The sequence below is a fragment of the Hesperophylax consimilis genome, chromosome 23 (assembly GCF_061612785.1).
Source record: "Hesperophylax consimilis isolate HC1 chromosome 23, BYU_Hcon_1.0, whole genome shotgun sequence".
Taxonomy (NCBI): Eukaryota; Metazoa; Arthropoda; class Insecta; order Trichoptera; family Limnephilidae; genus Hesperophylax; species Hesperophylax consimilis.
The window spans coordinates 19,048,353-19,068,815 of record NC_142858.1 but is presented as its reverse complement, the minus strand read 5'-3'; the positions used below and the strand labels follow the sequence as shown (position 1 = coordinate 19,068,815).

Sequence of the window (20,463 nt, the reverse complement as noted above, 5' to 3'; positions counted from 1 at the left end):
CTCCTTCTTCTCTTCTTTCTACGATAAATTTTCTGTAAGTCCCATAGGTAACTTTTCCATAAGGCTTTGGTTATGTATATATCCGGGGTAGGAAGGTCCTCCCTGCCGCCTTTCAATCCCTTGCCTCTCTCTTTATTACACACCCCTTCAAGTGTGTACATCCTAGTTTGTCCACGTGACGTACGACCTTGAACGTACTCATTTCACGTGACGGTTCAGTATAAAAAGGCTTCACCGAACGTTGTGTTGGGTTTTTGTTTCTCGGTTTAGAAACCTAGTTATCTATATATGTGTGGTATCCCTTGGTTCTTTTGAGATAGAGTGAGTTGAATCCATTACCGCTGTGTTTTAAAACCATTTCATAAACCTTATCTTCTAAGTCGCCTGCTCCCCCAACTAGCTACGCGATTCTATCTATCGTAGGGTTATGTGAGTATAATAAAGTGTTAGATTTTATATATGTGATATACGTACGATAAATTTATGGTGTTAGTTGTCGGCGCCATCCATGTATATATTTTGGGAGGGGAAGGAGAGGAAAGGAAATGAATTTTTTTTCAAGTTAAGACTGGCTCCTCCGCTTACCAAACAAAACTGATGGATGATAATTCGAACAAGGCAATCGATATCTGCGTGTCTGGATATCACAACCGGCCGGGTCTCCCCTTGTTCCAAATCGGCAACCTTCACGCCAGAATAAAGAAAACCAGGTCTCTTCACCAATTTCAGAATTGCCCCAATCTCAAACACCTCCAGGATAAACTACTTTACTGAGTGTAGAAGGGGAAAACCATAACATCCCTTTATCACGAATCTAGTCGCGAAAATGTGACACGCAAGGTCCTAAGTTACGTGCCACCTCCAGAAAACGTTGTAACTCCCACGCCGTCGGGGATTTACATCCCTTTCTAGGTCAATACATAGGTAACACACGACGATCTTGTCGACATTTTGCCTGCTTATTAACGATAGGTTGTGTGCCTACCCATTCAGCCAATTATCATGTGAGATATATGTAAGGTCTACTCGAAATGCCAAATTTGGGATGAGGACTGTCTGTATTTTAATATTTGGTTCCAGTATTTATTTTATGAGGTTACTAGCATCCTCGTGTATTAGGTATGGGTAACTTCTACTGAATACCTATCCTCTCAGGTAAGGTATAAACGGATAATTGGTTTGATTTTTTGCATTTAATTTAAAGAGGCTGCCTACCTCTCGAAAGATACCTGTTGAGAAAAGTTGTTCGGTTGGTAGTTTTATTTCGGAGATTACCATCTCCCTCTTTCGACTTTAGATTTGTTTTTGGGCATCCCAATTCGTAACTTAGAAAGTCAAATAATAGATGAAAAGTATTAAATTAGAAAGTCAAATAACAGAAGAAAAGTTTTCATTTTGTTCCGTCTGGTTGCATCCGATCGCTTTCAATTTGGGACGGCATACGCTAGCAAAACTTCCCCTTTGACTGACTGTACTCCGCGCCTCTCGGCCTATATATGAAAAGGTCGTTGACTTGTCTCTCGCTCACAGCTGATTGACGGTTCGCCTAGCACATCCCTGTTAATGATAAAATTATTTGGGCGGCAGGTGTCGTAAACTTAGTTCCTGCACCTCGGTTGTATCCGTCTTTTAAAAAGGTCCTCTGAAATTTAATAAATAATATAAAAAACTCACCCAGTTAGGCACCTCTCATTCTCAGCGTGAAGCTTACCTGGTTACACTATATAGCTAAATCACTTTAATTTTCGACCTCCTCCCTACGCTTATAAAAGGGTAATTAAATATTCCTGTAAATAAAATTGTACCTCCCTAATCTGTAAGGATTCGAACCCACAGTTAATAATCTATTTGATTCTCTGGTTTTCGGTCTCCGTGGATAGAATGCCATCTCGCCAAATCAATAACTTAGCCCGATTAAACACTTCCTGCCTTTAAGTACATTCACTCTATTTTAAAAACGCAATCATTATTTTTATTATTTTCATGTTTTTAAGACAAGCAATCTAGTTCGAACTGTATACGAAATCACGTTTAAATCAACAGAACTTTATAACACAATCGCGATTGCACAACACCTGGCGCCCCTGAGGTGGGTTTTTACAAAACGGCGCTCTACAAATTATCCAATTATTATTATTGTCATTATTATTAACTGTTCTCTCACTGAGTCGAACCACTTTCACTTCACACAAACACCGGATCAATAATCTTTCACTTTAATTCAATATTCCGCAATATTCTCTAATACCATTTGAATTCAATAATTAACTGTAATTTCAAACAACACTTCTGATTTGTATCCATTTCTCGGGGCTGTCAATGCACCCAAGTTCAAAACTCGACTGTCTCCGGTCTCTCCTTTCCCGTGGGAATCTGTTTACTCCAGGCCTGTCTGTCCATAAATCTTCCGTCGTTGTCTAAACAAAAAAAATTTTTTTGAGCACGTTCGTTTATTATTTATCGTTTGTTTTTGTGGATATTCAAAACATCACAAGTGAAACTATTGCATTTTCGTTTAAGGGAATGTTAAAGATAAATGAAGAATGAAAAGGAAGAAGAATAGGGTCGGAAACCAATTTGCTATTCATATCTAGTCACCATTCACAATTACCTTTCAGGATTTTTGTCCCCAACTAAGATGAGAGTACTTATTCTTACTATGAGTCTCTTCCGCTTTGCAACAAGAAGAAAATGCCTTGATTTTAATTTAATCAAATTCCCACCTAGCTACGTTTTAAATCGTGCCTGTGATCTTTGGCCGAGACTTCGGACATCGAATCGAATGTTTCAAACTCCATATTATTACATTAGTGTAGACCGAGGCTATTCGGATCGGGTGAGTAATTCGGATCAAGCTAAGCAAAATGGATATATCTCGGCTATTGTAACTAAATGACAATGAAAATATTTGGACATAGCGTCCCCATCTACCGTATCTCATAATAGTATTATAGATATTACAGATTGCGTGGGTTGACTGCTAAAAATCGATATGTGTGAAGATCGTACAAGTTACGTCTCAAATAAATGCCTGATGTAATATTGTTCTCTGCGTTCTTAGTGTTTTTTCAGAAAAGGTAAGCTATTTAGTCATGTTCATATGTTATATATTTATCAATCAAATGCACAGTAAACAGAATTAAAGTGCAATAAATTGCATTTTGTATGTTTTTGTACTTTACTTTGAGTAAATATCATATAAATAAATGTGAGGTTAAGCGGACGGACGGTGGGGGGGCTATTTGGATCATATTTTAATGCTTTTAAAATTCGATGCGTTAATTGTTTTATATTTTTATTTGAAACAAATAGTGCCCAACTATGTGAAAAAGACGACTAATTAATCATGGTCGAAAATTGCAATGGATGAAACCGTTAGGAAAGTAAAATCCGGTGAAATGGGATTACGCAGTGCTGCTGTGAGCTACGGAATCCCATACACGACAATCCCAAAGAACTCCCGCGTTGCAAAGGTGCCACTTTTTCATATTACATCTCCAGTAAACGTTTCCAAATTGCGTAAAGATACTGAAGAAAAAATAAAAGCCTCGAACGCAAAAGAAATCAAAAGATCTCTCGACAAAAACCGCCCAAAATTACAGTTCAAAGGAAAAGGTACCCCGGGACTTAAAGTTAAAAAATCTTCCGTAACAGCTTCTTCATCGGCTGAAGCTTCAAGAAAGTAGTTTTGCATTTATTGCAATGAAGCTTTTGTACATCCTCCAAAGGAAGATTGGATTCAATGTTCTTCTTGCGAAGAATGGTGCCACGAAAAATGTTACGACAAGAAAGTTTTTAATAAAGTTTTTTTTTGTGCGGTGGGTAAGCCAATAAGAGTGTAATAAGTGTCATGATACTTTCATAAAAGTTATGGGTTCTAAAACCTATTTTTGGTTTTTGTTTTTTTTTCATACTTAACTATTTTTTCGGGTTTGATCCGAGTAGCCCCACCACTGATCCGAATCACCACATATATATGTTGTGATTCGGATCAGTGGAGAGGTCTACAGTAATAGTCATATGTTTTTTTAAAGTTACTTTATGTTATGATCGTTAAAATTAAAACATATAAAAATGTCAAATGCTTAATATTAAATAAAAAAATTTTTCGAAAATGCATTAGTTTTAAATTTTTTCAAGAAAACATAAAAGATGATCCGAATAGCCTCGGTCTACCCTACTAAATTGACAATCAGCGCTAATTTGAAGTTTTCACTTTTAAATGGTCCACTAAACGCCAATTCTGTTAAAATAGTTGTCAACTGTCATGAATAACAACACGATTTTTGCTTAGTAAAAAAACACAATTTGGTAAAAAGCGCAAGCCGGTCTAGAATAATTGGACTTTAATGGAGACCGTTTGAATAATTCAAAATGGCGCTGATCGACAGTTCGATGGACTCAAATAAATTATTGATATATGCCAATCTAAATGTACCTTTCTACAAGTGATTAGATACGAAATAAATGTGGGTTATTATCTTTTTCCTTTTAGCTCTTGACATAGGTACAATTTACATTAGCAAAGGTGAAACTATTTCCGTAGGACTCTGGGATGGACGTGCGAAGCGAGATCGATACATCTTGACTGTGATTATTATTCAACAACAAACATCTTTGACCTTTACATAAACCCTTTCTCATCAGAATTATTTTTACATGTTGATGTTTACGGGGTTCAGGTAATATATTTTTTCTGGGTTTTTTTATTTACATTATGAGACATTTTCAACAAACATGAGACGAGAACAAGTTTTAAAATTAAATCAAATATAACTAAAAAGGAAATATAAAGATTGGCAAATTATGAAAAAATATGACGAAAGCACAAATATATATTACCAACACAGCAACCTATGTTACCTACAGTCCGTCTCAGGAAAGAAATCTCTTGTGAGGAGAACTTTACATATATAAGCAATAATTATAATAAATGTTTTAATCTCATCCTTTTTTGTAATAACGAGAGATAATGTTATCATCACTATTATCTCCCGAGCTGAGGATTTCATTCACATGTTAAAATTTAATAGTAACAATCTGATAATATTATTACTCCAGCGTCTGGACGGTGTAGGCCCTGTGATTGGTCAAATTCAAATTTTGTTTAAATAAGACTTTAAATATTAAGACACGATTTCATACTGAAATAGAATCGCCACATGTAATACGATATTTCTTAAAAAATATCGTTTCTGCTCATACAATTTTTGGATAATATCGAAGAAAATATGTCTTAGAAAGTTCATAATCCATTGGATTAATTACATTACAGTGAAAATTATCCACAATTACGTGATTACGTTTGACGTTTGACGAAAAAAGCACGCGTTAATTCAATATGGCCGATACCCGATACGCATCGTGGCTATAGGTGGCCGACAGAGCGCCCCTCTGGCGGTGAAGAAACGAATCAAATGACTGGCGCGTATATTTAAATATGCAAAATTACTTGAACATCAAGCGTTTAATAATAAGATTTCTTCTGGAAGTTTAGTTCAACTTTGCAATGGCATTTTTCATTATTATTTATAATTTTTTTTTGCTTATTAATTACATCTGATTTTATATTGACATGTTTTCTAATTTCTAAAATTTCTAAATTATTTATTTGCGATGCTTTAATCCTGAGTGAAGTATTTTAAGACCTGAATTTTTATCGAAAGTGTGATTCAAAAGATGATTTGCAAACTCATATTCACTATTTCCATTTAGAACCCTGAGATGTTTTTTAGTTCTGACTTCAAAGTTTCTATTGGTTCTACCTTTGTAAAATAAATTACAATCCAGCCCAATTGAGTTTATAAACTCCTGATTTTTTTGTTTGATTTTCGCAATCTTTATTATTAAGAATATATTTATTCATTCTGTTATTAGTGTAAAACGCCGGTTGAATAGTACCAGGAATGTTTATATATATAATTTTAGAAGTGTCGTTATCCACAAACAGAATTCCACGCCATTGTTTATTTATATCTTAAGAACTAGGGTAAAAATACCGTTTGAAGATAATATGTTTAATTATTTTATTTAGTATTTCAACTATCAATTTATTAGAATAACCGTTATTAAATGTTATTTGTCTTATGAATATATTGTTTTATGGTTATATGCAAAAAAAAATTTCAGGTCTTAAAATACTTCACACAGGATATAAAGCATCACAAATAAATAATTTCGAAATTTTAGAAATAAGAGAACATGTTTATAAAAGTAGATGTAATTAACAAGAATTTTTTTTTATAAACTCTCTTTTAAATATTTTCCCACTTAACTGGTCTTTCATATTGTAATTCCTAATTCTTATAAACCCAGCCTACTCTTACCCCTCCCCCCTCCTTCCACTTCTTTTTTCCAATTGTAATCTATATTTAATTTTTGACTTCGGTGTATACTTCGTTCATGAAACATGTATTGGTTGTATATAATAAAGTGAAGTTAAAAAAGTTATTTGTTTTTTAATAAAATAAAGTTTAATCGGATAACATTATTTTATCTGTTTCCATTGTATATCAATGCATACGTACATAATAAAATGTAAACATTATATGATTTATTAATTGGACAATTTGCATGGCGCCGCTTTTGTGAGATATCACCTCAGGGGCGCTATATTGTAATAATCTACCTTTATATATAGATTTTTACTCTCCTGATGAAGGTGTATATATAATCTAACTTTAAACTTTATTAGATACAGTAACAGTTTTAGGTAAAGAATTACCACCAGTTGGAGTAAAATTCACACCTTTTAATTAAACCGACTGCTAATCACATTGCACAATTACCCTCCTTTTATCCATAAACACGGGTACAATTAATCAATATGTAATAATGTATTATTTCAGTCAACTTTGTTGTAACTATCTTAAATTGTTGTGACAAACTATACGATATTGATTCAACTTATAGACATTGACGGTTGTAACACATATTTAAGCACTGCAAGTCTCCTATGAGCAAATTATATTAGGTACCATAACAGTTAATATCAGTTGTAGACATGTAGTCAATAATAGTGTTTCATTTGAAATAATCCATCACAAATACGCAAAATTTCATTTATTCAAACAACTGTCATTCTTATTATGCCTAAATTGAGCATGTTATTATTCATTAACTCCTTCCTGTTCCGTGTTTTAACAATATATACTCACCCTCTCTCTGTGAATGACCTAATATCTATCTATTAAATGTAACTGTTGTTAGTATCACTTAAACTGGGCGCAGCCCAATTAAGTGCCACCCGCAGGGCCTAGCAGCAAAAACCCGCGGAGCGGGTTTTTAACTGCTAGTATGACATTATTATTCTTTTTTTGTAAGTTGGTATTTATCGTGTTTTTTGTTTATGTATGTAGTGCTTGTTGTTTTAAAATAAATTGGCTTCATTGACACGATGTTAATTTTGTTGAAAATTTCGTCAGTGATAGTTCTTATAATGACTTTCAGCATAATTTTCATTATGGATTTTTGGGTAGTAATTAGTCGATTTATAATATTATCACTTGCACTACCGTAACGCGCAAGTATTTACTCTTTATCTAATATCGTATTCTAACAGTGATTTGCAGAGAGACATATAGATCGTATTTAAATGTTTTTTTAATGAGGAATTTCCTAATGGTTGTGGAAAAAAAGGTTTGTTTTTATTTTTTTTACTTTTTAAATAACCAATTAAAATGAAGCGAGCAATGGAGTATCAAGTTCAGGTTACCTTCTGGGTTTTTAATTATTTTGAAAGTGATGAATTTGGTTTTATTGGTATTAAGTGTAAGTGAGTGAGAGTCCAGCAATTTTCGATAATATTTAGTATATCTTCCGCTTTTTAAAATATTTCTGCCCAATTATTCCACATGTATTAGAAAAAACATCACCAAAACTAATAATTTAACCTTCACATTCTATTTTCTCCGAAATAAAATCAATTGTACTCTACTTATTATTATAAATGTAGGACAAAGTTGATGGTCATGAGTTAAAAAAATGTGATTTTCCTTTTTTTAATATAATCAATTGTACTGTACTTATTATTATAAATGTAGGAAAAAATTGTTGGTCATGGGTTAAAAAAAATATCACTTTCCTTTTTTTAATAAAATCAACTGTACTGACTTATTACTTAATAATGTAGCAAAAAGTTTTTGGTCATGGGTTAAAAAAAAAATCTTTTTTTTAGTAAAATCAATTGTAGGTACTGTACTTATTTCTTAATAATGTTGCAAAAAGTTGTTGGTCTTATTTCTTAATAATGTAGCAAAAAATTATCACTGTTTCGGAGGAGTAAACAAAATTATCCCGTAAATATATCTTGGTAGATTATTTCAATATATCTCCAACTCGTTTATTTTTAGCTACACGTGAACCCTTGATTGTGCCGTGGGGAGACAGATTTCTGGTCTACATCCCTGGAAAGAAAATCTGATATTTGCTATCGGCCAGTACGAATAATTATTGTATGTCGATCTTTTCGGAAAATCATCGTAAGTATCGGAATTGTATTGGAGTTTCTTAAAAATCATTTCTACCTGCATAAAAATAAGTTTCCGAATTTAAATCTCAATGATAAGAATCGGTAAATTATTATGTTTTTTGATAATTCAGATTATTTGTATCGTGGCGCACGATAGTGTAAGAATGAGAAAAAAATCCCTACTTGCAGAATATAATTTCATACAGCCCACTTAATACAAATTATCTGATAGAGATTGCCTAAATGTAAGCATATATGATATATGCCGTATATATCATATATCACTTCAAATCCACAAAGATAAACTAATAATAGAGTAATTGAGCACCAGACCGACTACCACGGGACAAATAATAATCCCTTAACTCAAATAACAACAACACAACACCATTACACATACTCAGCCTTTAAATGTTTTAATAAACTCCCTGAAGAAATACAAGCATTAATTTTAAAAATAAACTTAAGGCGATGAACTACGTCGTGTAATATTTTAAATTAAGCCGCTATCAATAACAAACCTTACGTAGATGGCGATAAGGTTTAAATTTCCGCTTAACACCATCCGCCTGTTTTGATTTATGCAAGAAAAAAACATGGCCAAAAAGTGCCTTTTATTTTATTTTGTGGATGTTCAGGCATAAATTTTTTTTTTTTTGATCATTTTATAAATAACTTAATTTGTCACATTATACAATAAAATCATAACCGAAAATAGGTTCGTAAGTAGGAGATTTTGAACTTTAAAGCAGTTTTCATTGGCCTTTACATTATTTTTTTCTGGGCTTATAAAAAGACTTATCTAAAAAATCTCAATTATTTCAAAGGCCAAGATGTATTTTACTCGCAGTATTTAATTAAAGCATTTGAAAAATTTCTAGGCGACCAAATTTTCAAACCAAAAACAAAGGATTTTGCATTACTACGTATGGCATCACCTTAAAATACACTTACCTCCGACTAATTTGGTTGTTTTGTACATTATTGTATAAATAAATCAGTGTTAAAAATATTTTTATAGGTACATACAATCAGTTTTTTTTTAAATATATATTCTGTAAAATATGTATTTTTTATTTTTGCAATATTAAGCGTACAGACGTCTATTATTCTGTATACATATGTTTTCAATTTTAAATTTTATATGCATGGTAGTATTCCTAAAATGAAATAATGCTAAAACCCTTAAACCGATACTTCCTCACTAAACACGAATTATTCTCAATTAGGGAGGTATTAATTAAATAAATAGCTTAGAACTTGTTTTTTTGTTGTTGTATTGTATTGTTTTTATGTCTTGCGTTTTAATTTTATATATTCTTTTTTATATAACCTTACCGTTGAGTTTTTAACCCGGTGTCTAAAAATTTACCGTTTTCATCTTCTTTTAAATACTAAACACTTATACTTCTTCTCCATCAGTATTTATATAAATTTAATTTTAATTTTCTGTCAATAACATGGCAATGAAATATATTTACTGTACATTCTTTTCACCTACCTTAGAACAGGTCACACTTAGTGAGGTAGGTAATGTAAAACATACAATCAAATCAGATAGATACTTATGGTAATATAGATACTTATGGTAACTTCTAATAACGTTAATCACTTTTTTTGTATTGAAATGTAAGAGAGTTGTATTTTAATAAATAGAGAGTTGTATGGCATTGAAAAAAAAAAAATATATATATATATATATATATATTTTAAATTGAAATAATAAAAATAAACTTTCAAAAAGTGTGGTCTGACTTCTCAAAATTTGTATTGTTTGTTCCTTATTGAAACGTACGCAGTGTGAAATCCGTAATCTGCGGGTGGTGAAGTTATTAAGCCATGGTATCTCTTAAAGTTTTGATTATAATCGACCTTGTTTGAGCAAGGTTAATACAATGTGAAATATTTTATCAGAACTTTGTTGATTGATATAGAGGTAATTGAATTCCCCAGAAGTCCAATTCCATCACAGTTAACGGCGTATCCAATCAAAGATAGATTAGTATTATAATCCTCCGGAGCAAAGTGACACGGCCTAACGGGTTTAGCCGACGCGCGACCCGACGCGACGGGACGAGCCACTGCTCATTGGTTAGCTTATCCTAGGCCTACTAGAAATGCGTAATAATCACATACATACAAGCGGAGTAACCAAACACTACGTTTACATATTTGTTTTCCAATATTTGATGTGGAACATCTTTTAGAAGGGTAAAACCGATTCTTGCGTAGCAAGCGTGGCAAGACGGGATGATGTTCTTGCACGGAACCACGCTTCGTTCGGTCAGTCTCGTGACTCGTGCTTTCAACCCAGTCGCCAAAAGGCTGTGCGATAAATTTGCTTCTATTCTAAACGACGAAGAAATTTGAATGTATTTTATGTTTCTTTGTGTATATTTTAATAATAATAATAAAAAAAAATTATTGCCAAAATTTTAAAGATTGATTTCTTAATTTTCAGTCTTTTTATTTTATTTATTAATATGCTTGATTCAGAAGTTATTTCAAACAAAAAACAATATTTATGTAAAAATTTCACTTACATGTCGATTCCGTACACTTGACCCAAATTCGGGTAAGCATACGCACACTGTAGTATAAGAGTACGCACCATGCGTTCAATCTGCTTTTGGATGCTAAATGACCTATCTCGATTCTTTTTTACATTCTTTTGTACATGCGGATCACTTCCCCATACATACTAAGCATGTGACTTCATAGGTATGTGCTTCAAAATCATTGTTATGTTGAGGGACAAGAGAACGCACCAGGTAAGGTTAACCCCCCCTCACATCTATTTCATCACACCCAAAAAATCTACTTTAAATAACATACGACTAGTTATCTGCATGATAATTGTCAATTTGCAGACGTGAAAACATTATTATTAAATTATTCTACCAAAAATTGTCAGACTACACCGTTCGGACACAATTGGTTTCCTAATAGCACCCTTCGGTAACAGAGGAGAAAAAAATAAGAAAACGAAGAAAAATATTAATCTGCCTTCCAATGTTTTATATTATTTTAAGTAGGGTTCACTATATACAGAACCAGTTAAGGCAACCGAAAGTGCTATAGAATTGAGGAATTAGCTTTCACGAATTTTTCACTAACTTACACTTATATACCGGTCGGTGGCCGAGTTGACATCGCACTTGGGTCTCATTCAGGCGTAGTGTGTTCAATTCCTTGGCTGGCTAAGTCCTCCATCACAACACAAGCAACATTTTCAGCTTACTGTGTTGGTAGTAGGAGATTTTCAAATATTGTCAGGTTATTCGTAACCCGGGAATGTTTGTCTTTCTTTTTAAAAAAAAAATTAAAAAATAGTTTTACACAATAACTTATAACGGATGTTGGATAAGTCGGAGTATTTCAAAAATTAAATTTTCATATTAGATGCAAAATAATAGTCCACACTGCTTTTGGCCCAATACCAGATGCCAAAATTTTGTTAGTACGGCTACATTTATTTATTTATTTATTGGACACTTTGTATAGCGCCGCTTTTGTGAGACATCACCTCAGGGGCGCTTTACAGTTGATTCAGGTATTACAAAAAATATAAATATTACAAAAGTTAAGTTAAGTAAAGTTAAATGAAGTACAGGAACAGGTGACACGAAGATAGGAGATGGAGACTGCAGCAAGAATCCTAGGTAGTGAAGAAACTGGACCAGCTGCAGCAGCGAGAGAATCCACCGCGTCCACCAACATTGCCAGCACGAGGTTTGTCATCCGTCCAGGTATGTCTGCTACTAATAAAGCGCTGACATCTCACATAGACGTTCGGCGAGTCCATCCTGGTGATTATTGAAGCAGTGCATTCTGCCCGCAATAAAAGGCGACGGTCGGGATAGTAAATTACCTAGGGCTTAGCTTGCTAACACTTGCTAGGCCCTTCAGAGTTTCCGAGAATTCCGTTTGAAAACATCTGAAGTTATATACAGTATAGTAAACTCAAGTTACTCTTCATAAATATGGTATAATGTAATATAAATCGTAGATGCCTATACACGTATCACCTACACCTATGAACATAATACTTCGTATATGCCACGATGAGATCGTACGAGATTTCATCCAATTACTTTGGGGTTTCAATTAAAATACATTTTTATCGTACGAAAAAGTCGTTCATAAAAAAAGTTATTTAAGACAAGAATTCAACGTGAAATAATAAATTGGAATGGTGAATAAATTATTATGATTACATGGTTTAAATTAATATGATCGCTACGCTTTTTTTCAATTTCAAGTTTTCCATTTTTGATCACAATTCAATAAGCACAGCTTTAGGTCTACTACTAATTGTGGGTATGTATTTTACCTACACGTTATGGGTAGGCATCTATGAATGGTTAAAGGTTCATGCGCCTTCGTAGCCCAAAAGGCCGGGGGTTAAAATGAGGCAATATCGTATCCAGATTAGAGATCCGCACTTATCCGTACATTGTGTGATCTTATTGGGTTAAGTCTTTGCACAATGGTGTAGCAACTAAGGCGGGTTGTTTCTTCATTACTTGTTAATATAGTCATGCAAACGCCGAGGTCAATTGGGTGTACTATTATCCTAGCAGCTACTTTTAACTCTCTGAATGAGTTTGTACCTACTTACGCAATAATAATAATAGTTGGAATTCGAATTTTTAAAATCTCTTCGATATTAATATAAAGGGTATTCAGGAACGTAATTGACTTACTTTAAACAGTGATACCTGATTTACTTGGAGTCAAAAAACTGTAAAAGAAATTTCGGTCTCACGTCGAATTTAGCTGTCCAATTCTTCTTCTTCGATTTTATAAATTTTTTTCTAAAAAAAACATCGACATATCACCGGACACCAAAATTTGTTTTGTATTTTTTTCTCCAAATAACGTCAGGTTAAAGTAAGTCAAGCGCGTCCCTTAACACCCTGTATTATTGATTAAAAACTTTCATTATCAGTTGTTAAAGATTTGACCAAATGTTTTTATTCTAGAAAAATCTATGTTTACATAAATATTATTGTTTTGTTTACTACAGAAAGCTGTTCATGTTTACGTAGAAATATTTACATTTTAAAGGCATAATATAAAATGATCAAATTGATTGCCAAATTGGATTTTATCAAATTTATTTCATTTACATGTATCCCGTATTAAACTGTTAAATATTATGAATTGTTATTGTTATGAGTTTTGACTCAACTGCTTGCATTTTGTCTGTCTGCAAATTTGTTTAAGAATCCTACCAATATTGTACCCGTGTTTGATAGTACCTTTCAGAAGTCGTATGTAACAACAATTATCTTAAATTCTCATAAATTAATGTTTAAGAATTATTTAAATATATTATTTTATTATATTCTTATATTATTGCTTATTATGGGAGAACATTGAAAAATAATAAATATTAATCATATCATAATATCTTTTATCTTATTACTAGTAAAATATATTTATTTATTTATTTATTTATTTAAACGCCCATTGGGCTTTTACATACATTGTTATTAGTGTTATTACATTAACTATGTGACATTTAAAAGTTTACGTACATATATAAATAAAATAGTTATTATATCTGTAGTACATAAATGTTTTACAAATAATAAAGAATACCATTATGGAGAACAGTTTTTTTTTTTTTACTTAGAAAAATAAATGGATTGAAATTAATCAGCATTTATAGGGACTTAAAATCATATTCGAATTGTTATTTAAATTACAATATTAATTTGTAAAGTTAAAACATATATATTAAAGTTAAAAAGTCATAAAAGAAAAGAGTGAAAAAACAGAAGCTAAAAAATGGGTTTTTCACTATGGAGTGGAGAAGTCATACATTTCAGCAAACTGTTTATGTAGATTTTGTTTAAGCACTGCTACGGAATCTCTAAATATATCAACAACATTACCAAATTTATTACCAAAATTTTGTATTCGATTTAACGATATGTGCGCATGATAATTGGATTTGAAATTGTCACAGAAAAAGGTAAGAATTTCAGGGCTGTCGATTCTATAATTAATAATTTTATTTAGTAGAACAAGGTCGGAGATAATTCGCCTATCTGATAGCGTAATCAAATTTAGTTGATGCATGAGTTGGATATAATTTATATTTTGGATTGGAATATTCAGTTTAAAATTAATAAATCTTAAAAATTTGTGTTGTACCCTTTCAATATTGTTGGAATGTACTTTATAAAACGGTATATACTTTATAAATATATATACAATATATGATCAAATATTTCGAGTCTTGAAATATTTGATCATATATTGTAACAAATAAACAAAAATGTACTTATATAATAAATAAAAAAAATAAATAAAAAAAATATCACACATTGTAAATTTTTTTATTGAATAAATATAATTTAATAAAATATATATATTTACATATATACATAATATATATTTATATAGAAGAGCTCCACGGAAGATCGAAAGGGTATAGGACGACATAAAGGACTTTTCGCCAAACTTCAAAAAGAAGATACCTGATCATAATGGCTGAAGACGAAATGCACTGAAATTTACTAATACTTGTAATAGACAACTGATATTAATGTATCTCGTATCATATGACAACATTTCAGAGATAATCGACAGATGATAAAAACGCCTCTTAATTGCAATATTTACACCAGAAGTGTAGATATTATGACTACGAATAAAATTGTAAAAACACTAAAAGATAAACAGTTTTATTTTCATTACTAAATGTAATTGTGTGTACCTACTAATGAGTAATGAACGTTTCAACTAGTCAATAAGACCTACGTATTGTAAATTAAAACTAAGCAAGAACTGAACAGCCGGCTTTATAAATTTCCTTTACTCAGCTTATCCACAAATCCATAATTCAAACACGATTTTCTAAACAAATGAATGACAATCACAATGTCTTCAATATCGCTTGTCATACGTCAGACAATTTGCATTTTGTTTCACGTTAGTTTTCTTGAATAATAACTAGCACTGTGCTCGCCGCAATGGAATACTTGCCTGATTACTCTGTGCAGGGCTTAGAAGAAACTGGGTTCAACGCTTACGCCGACAATGGTGGAAGTGTTGTGGCCATAGCAGGAGAAGACTACGTTGTTGTTGCTGCAGACACTCGCCTTAGCACAGGCTTCGGTAAATATTTACCTACGACTACCGTTTTTACTACTACAAAAAATTGCCCCTTTAATAACGCCTGCTCGCGTCCCCTTTAGAGTTATATCCCAGTTTTCAAGTAGTTTGTGGGCTACGCTAGGTTTGTATAGACTGGTTTGTGATTTAATTCTACCTAATCCAACCTAACCTAACATGTACGGAATATTTTCTCAAACGGTAGTCGTAGGTAAATAATTACCCAGGCTTCTCCATTTATACAAGAAGTCAGAAGAAATTATTCAAGCTTTCGGAGACGACCGTCCTTGGTGCGACAGGGTGTTGGTGCGACATACTGACTCTAACCAAGTTATTGCGAGCCCGCATGCAGATGTACCTGCTTGATCATCGCAAACCCATGACCACCCCCGCCGTGGCCCAGATGCTATCTACAATGCTGTACTATAAAAGATTCGGGTAAGCTTCGGTTTATGGGTGAAATTCCTAAAAATTAAAACTAGTTATTTTTATACTAACTTTGGGTCGGGGAATCCGAATCTGGAAGAATTAGGTGGCGGCAAGCAATATTAACTGAATTACACGACTTTAAAATTTCGACGCACAAAGAATTTAACTGGCCATTTTGAACGCTTTCTGACAATAAAACTAGTTATCTTTATATATCTTTATACTAACTTTGGGCCGGGGAATCCGAATCCGAAAGAATTAGGTTGGGGCAAGCAATATAAACTGAAATACACGACTTAAAAATTTTAGATGCAAACAATATACCTACAACGCCATTGTCGATGCGTTTTTTTGACAATAAATCCATAGAAAAATAAACAAAGATATATAAAATTAAGTGTTGCTAGTAAGCAATAATATCAATAACGTAAAATAACATGTTTATAATTTCAGTAATATTTCTTATTCAAACAGTAAGTTAGATTTAGGTTTATTATCACGAAAGGTGAGTTTTTATGTCGGGGGAGACGAAAAAATATGCATTTTATATTTTAATTTTGCTAACATTATTTCATTTACGTAAAGTATTCAGATACATTTTATTCACTTTTGTATCACAAACCATGTTACACAAACCTAGCGTAGCCGCTAAACTACTTGAAAACTGGGATGTTTTCTTGCCTTGACGCGAGTAGGCGCTACGAAGGGGGCACTTTCTTTTCTATCACAAACCATGTTACACAAACCTAGCGTAGCCGCTAAACTACTTGAAAACTGGGATGTTTTCTTGCCTTGACGCGAGTAGGCGCTACGAAGGGGGCACTTTCTTTTCTAGCACAAACCATGTTACACAAACCTAGCGTAGCTGCTAAACTACTTGAAAACTGGGATGTTTTCTTGCCTTGACGCGAGTAGGCGCTACGAAGGGGGGCACTTTCTTTTCTTTAGTTTTTAAATTTAGTTTTAAGGATAAATATTTTTGAGAGTTGATAACACTGTATGTAATATCTTTGGTTATTTTTCTATGGATTTATTGTCAAAAAAACGCATCGACAATGGCGTTGTATATTGTTTGCATCTAAAATTTTTAAGTCGTGTATTTCAGTTTATATTGCTTGCCCCAACCTAATTCTTTCGGATTCGGATTCCCCGGCCCAAAGTTAGTATAAAGATAACTAGTTTTATTGTCAGAAAGCGTTCAAAATGGCCAGTTAAATTCTTTGTGCGTCGAAATTTTAAAGTCGTGTAATTCAGTTAATATTGCTTGCCGCCACCTAATTCTTCCAGATTCGGATTCCCCGGCCCAAAGTTAGTATAAAAATAACTAGTTTTAATTTTTAGGAATTTCACCCATAAACCGAATTTTTTCCAAAGATTCTTCCCTTACATCATATCTAATGTGCTGGCAGGATTAGATAACGAAGGAAAGGGCTGCGTGTACGGATACGATCCCATTGGCCATTTCGAGCGATTTAACTTCAAGGCTGGTGGCTCAGCAGGAGCTCTGCTGCAACCGTTTCTGGATAACCAAATTGATTTCAAGAACCTTCCCTGCACAAACAATGAACCAATCGAAAAGGAGAAGGCTATCAAGATTGTGAAAGACGTTTTCATTTCTGCTGTCGAGCGCGATATCTACACGGGAGACAGTATCTTAATCAACGTCATTACAAAAGATGGAATTGAAGAAGAAACCTTTGATTTGAGGAAAGATTGATTTGATAATGACTCTCAACATTAACTCCTTACACTTTTTTTTAAATTCTTAAATAAATGAAAATTTCATACCCTATCTCCTTCGTTCATATTTAACTGTATCATACTTCGAATAAGAACTACCAACCTAAACATTGTCTACATTTTTATTTGCTTCTATCTTTATGTATGATCGCAAGATTCAACCCGAACTAAATTTAATCTAGACAGTGTCTTAGATAAATATACCTTATTTTTATTTTAATGCGCGACATGTGACACATTGACTGTATCTGCAAGTTTAGGATGAATATATATATTTTTTTTTTTTGGACATTTGACATTCCACTCGAATAAAGAGTAGGTCGAACCAATCGTTGTTCGAGTGGAATGACTTCGTCGAGAATCGAGGCCCACTATGGAAGTACGCATCTTTGTGGGCCGTGGTTAGAATCCCATAGAATTTGTGTAAACTTTATACTAATTAGTATCGACGTATAGTATACATTACTACCGGGTTCTCCAATAAGAGGTGTTATTTTGATATTCAATCGTAAAATTTCAATGGTTTCGTTGCTTGTGTGGCTCGTAGCGCCGTCTTGTTGAAAGTAAACGTTGTCCAAATCAATACCATCCAATTCCGGCCATAAAAAATGATTAATCATCTCTCTATAGCGCAATCCATTCACCGTAACTGTTGTTCCAGCCTCATGTTCGAAAAAGTAAGGTCCAATGACTCCGCTGGACCATAAACCGCACCAAACAGTCACACGTTGAGGATAAAGAGGCTTTTCAACAATAACTCTTGGGTTTTCCGAGCCCCAGATGCGACAATTTTGCTTGTTGACGAAGCCACCGAGATGGAAATGGGCCTCATCACTCAAGATGATTTGTATTTGATTCACTCAAGTGAATTTAAATAATTTTAATGCGTTGTTGAAGCGTGTATCGTTCCATTTTCATTAATGGCGTAGTTTTTACTTGTCAAATGTCAAAAAATGACAGCTTTAAAAGTAACGTCTACCGAAATAGCGGGCTATTCAAAATAACACCTCCCATTGATAAATCCTGTATAACAGACATTATTATTTAAGTCTGATGAAACTTCACGCCCACTTCCATATCTAATCTATTAGATATTTATCTACATTTCTAGTAAGTAGCTGATTAGGTGAATTTAATCTGTTTATGGGTAAGTGGGTATCTGTAATGACTGTATTGCTGTTATTATTACAGACTTTATCACACTCTTCCCAGTTGTAACTGTATTCTTATGACGATGATAAAAATAATTGTGATTTTTGTTTGAATGGGTGTTCTGGAGCCAGTTAAACTACTGCATCCACAGTCATTTGGTCATGTTGTGAAGCTGAAGGTAGTGGAATTAGAAGGATATGAGTAAAAGCAAGATGGGGAAGCACTTACTACTCTGCCATGACACATGACAATAAACTGGAAATCACGAATTAGTTTTTAGCAGAGCCATAGATAATTTATTACACAAATAGAATATAAAATAGCGCCTTGAGGCGATTTTTAACAAAAACGCCCCCTTATAAATCAGCCAAATATTATTAGTGTCAAATGGTAATTTTTTTACAACGCTATTTTGTGACAAAATTGCCTTATAAGCACTGAACAGAGCACTAGTGAGATTTTGAATGATTGGCTTTGAATTCATATATAGAGTGAAGGGAAATTGCCTTGCAGCCATCTTGTATGAGTAACTTTTGAACTGATTTTTATACAATTTTGAATGTGACGTTAATGCAGTTATAACGGCTTATGATTTTTGATCTATTTAATAAGACAAGGAATAGGACACATCATCAAAAATATTAAGTAATTTACATACCTTACTACGTAAGTTACGTAACTTACATCTTCCTCATCACCCCGGGACTTCAAAGTGTTCACGAATAGCTCCATCCAGGCCTTTAAAAGTGCATGTAAAAAGTGCGTCGTCTTTAAAACATTTCAGAACTTCCTCGAATTCAAATATGGTCAAATCATTCGTAAACCGGGAATATTTTCATCTCTTTTGAGAAATTGGAAATGAGATAACATGGTCCAATTTTTCCTCTAGTATTTACTCAGTGTGTTAAGTTTCATGTATTTATTTTGTGTATTTTATATGTACAAAAATTTTATCAACTCATTCTTTAACCTATGCTTCAGTTTAGAAATAATCACAATCGTGAGATTTCCAATACAAAAGTAATTTTAGCAAGAACTAAACAAAATTACATATTTTATTTCTATTGGTTAAAAAACTTTTTTTTTTAAATCTGTCTGTGTTACCAACGTATTATGATTTTTTATATTTTTCTTGTCAATATCGGTCCGGTTATCTACGGCGCAACCGTGTTCGGGATATTAATATAATTTTAAGTTATCGATTTGATTCTGCTAGACCCCCAGAGAAGACATAATAACATTTGGATACATCTGATTAAATATGTGTATACTAAGTCACTGTCCGCGTATGTCTGTTTGTTCTTCTAAACAATGCAACGGAGTTTGATAGGGTTTTCACTATCTATTCACTGTTTTCTATAATACATGGATATAATATTTAAAGAAAGTAGAGAAAAGTCGAACAACGCCGAGTACACTTCAGCTAGTATATATATATATATTATTTCATGAAGTGATTATTTTACCTACACAAGCAACTCCTCGGTGTATGCATAAATTCATTTTTCATACAGATTTGAGATTTTTACAGCCCTTTTCTTGAT

The 20,463-nt window shown here is 33.0% G+C and overlaps 1 protein-coding gene across 1 annotated transcript; it reads left to right on the top strand.

The window, feature by feature from the left end:
• The first annotated feature begins 15,450 nt into the window (after positions 1 to 15,450).
• On the top strand, positions 15,451 to 17,744 carry LOC149412408 (proteasome subunit beta type-1-like). Its single transcript, XM_089646203.1, has 3 exons — positions 15,451 to 15,595; positions 15,826 to 16,036; positions 17,402 to 17,744. Exons 1-3 carry the CDS (start codon positions 15,457 to 15,459, stop codon positions 17,742 to 17,744), a joined length of 693 nt encoding a protein of 230 aa, XP_089502329.1. The 5' UTR covers positions 15,451 to 15,456.
• The last annotated feature ends 2,719 nt before the right edge of the window (positions 17,745 to 20,463 follow it).

Excerpts from the sequence above, each read along its gene's own strand:
- LOC149412408 (XM_089646203.1), top strand. The coding sequence starts at position 15,457 with ATGGAATACTTGCCTGATTACTCTGTGCAGGGCTTAGAAGAAACTGGG. Across the intron at positions 15,596-15,825 it reads AGACACTCGCCTTAGCACAG|GCTTCTCCATTTATACAAGA; the intron begins GCTTCGGTAAAT and ends ATAATTACCCAG. Across the intron at positions 16,037-17,401 it reads CTGTACTATAAAAGATTCGG|ATTCTTCCCTTACATCATAT; the intron begins GTAAGCTTCGGT and ends TTTTTTCCAAAG.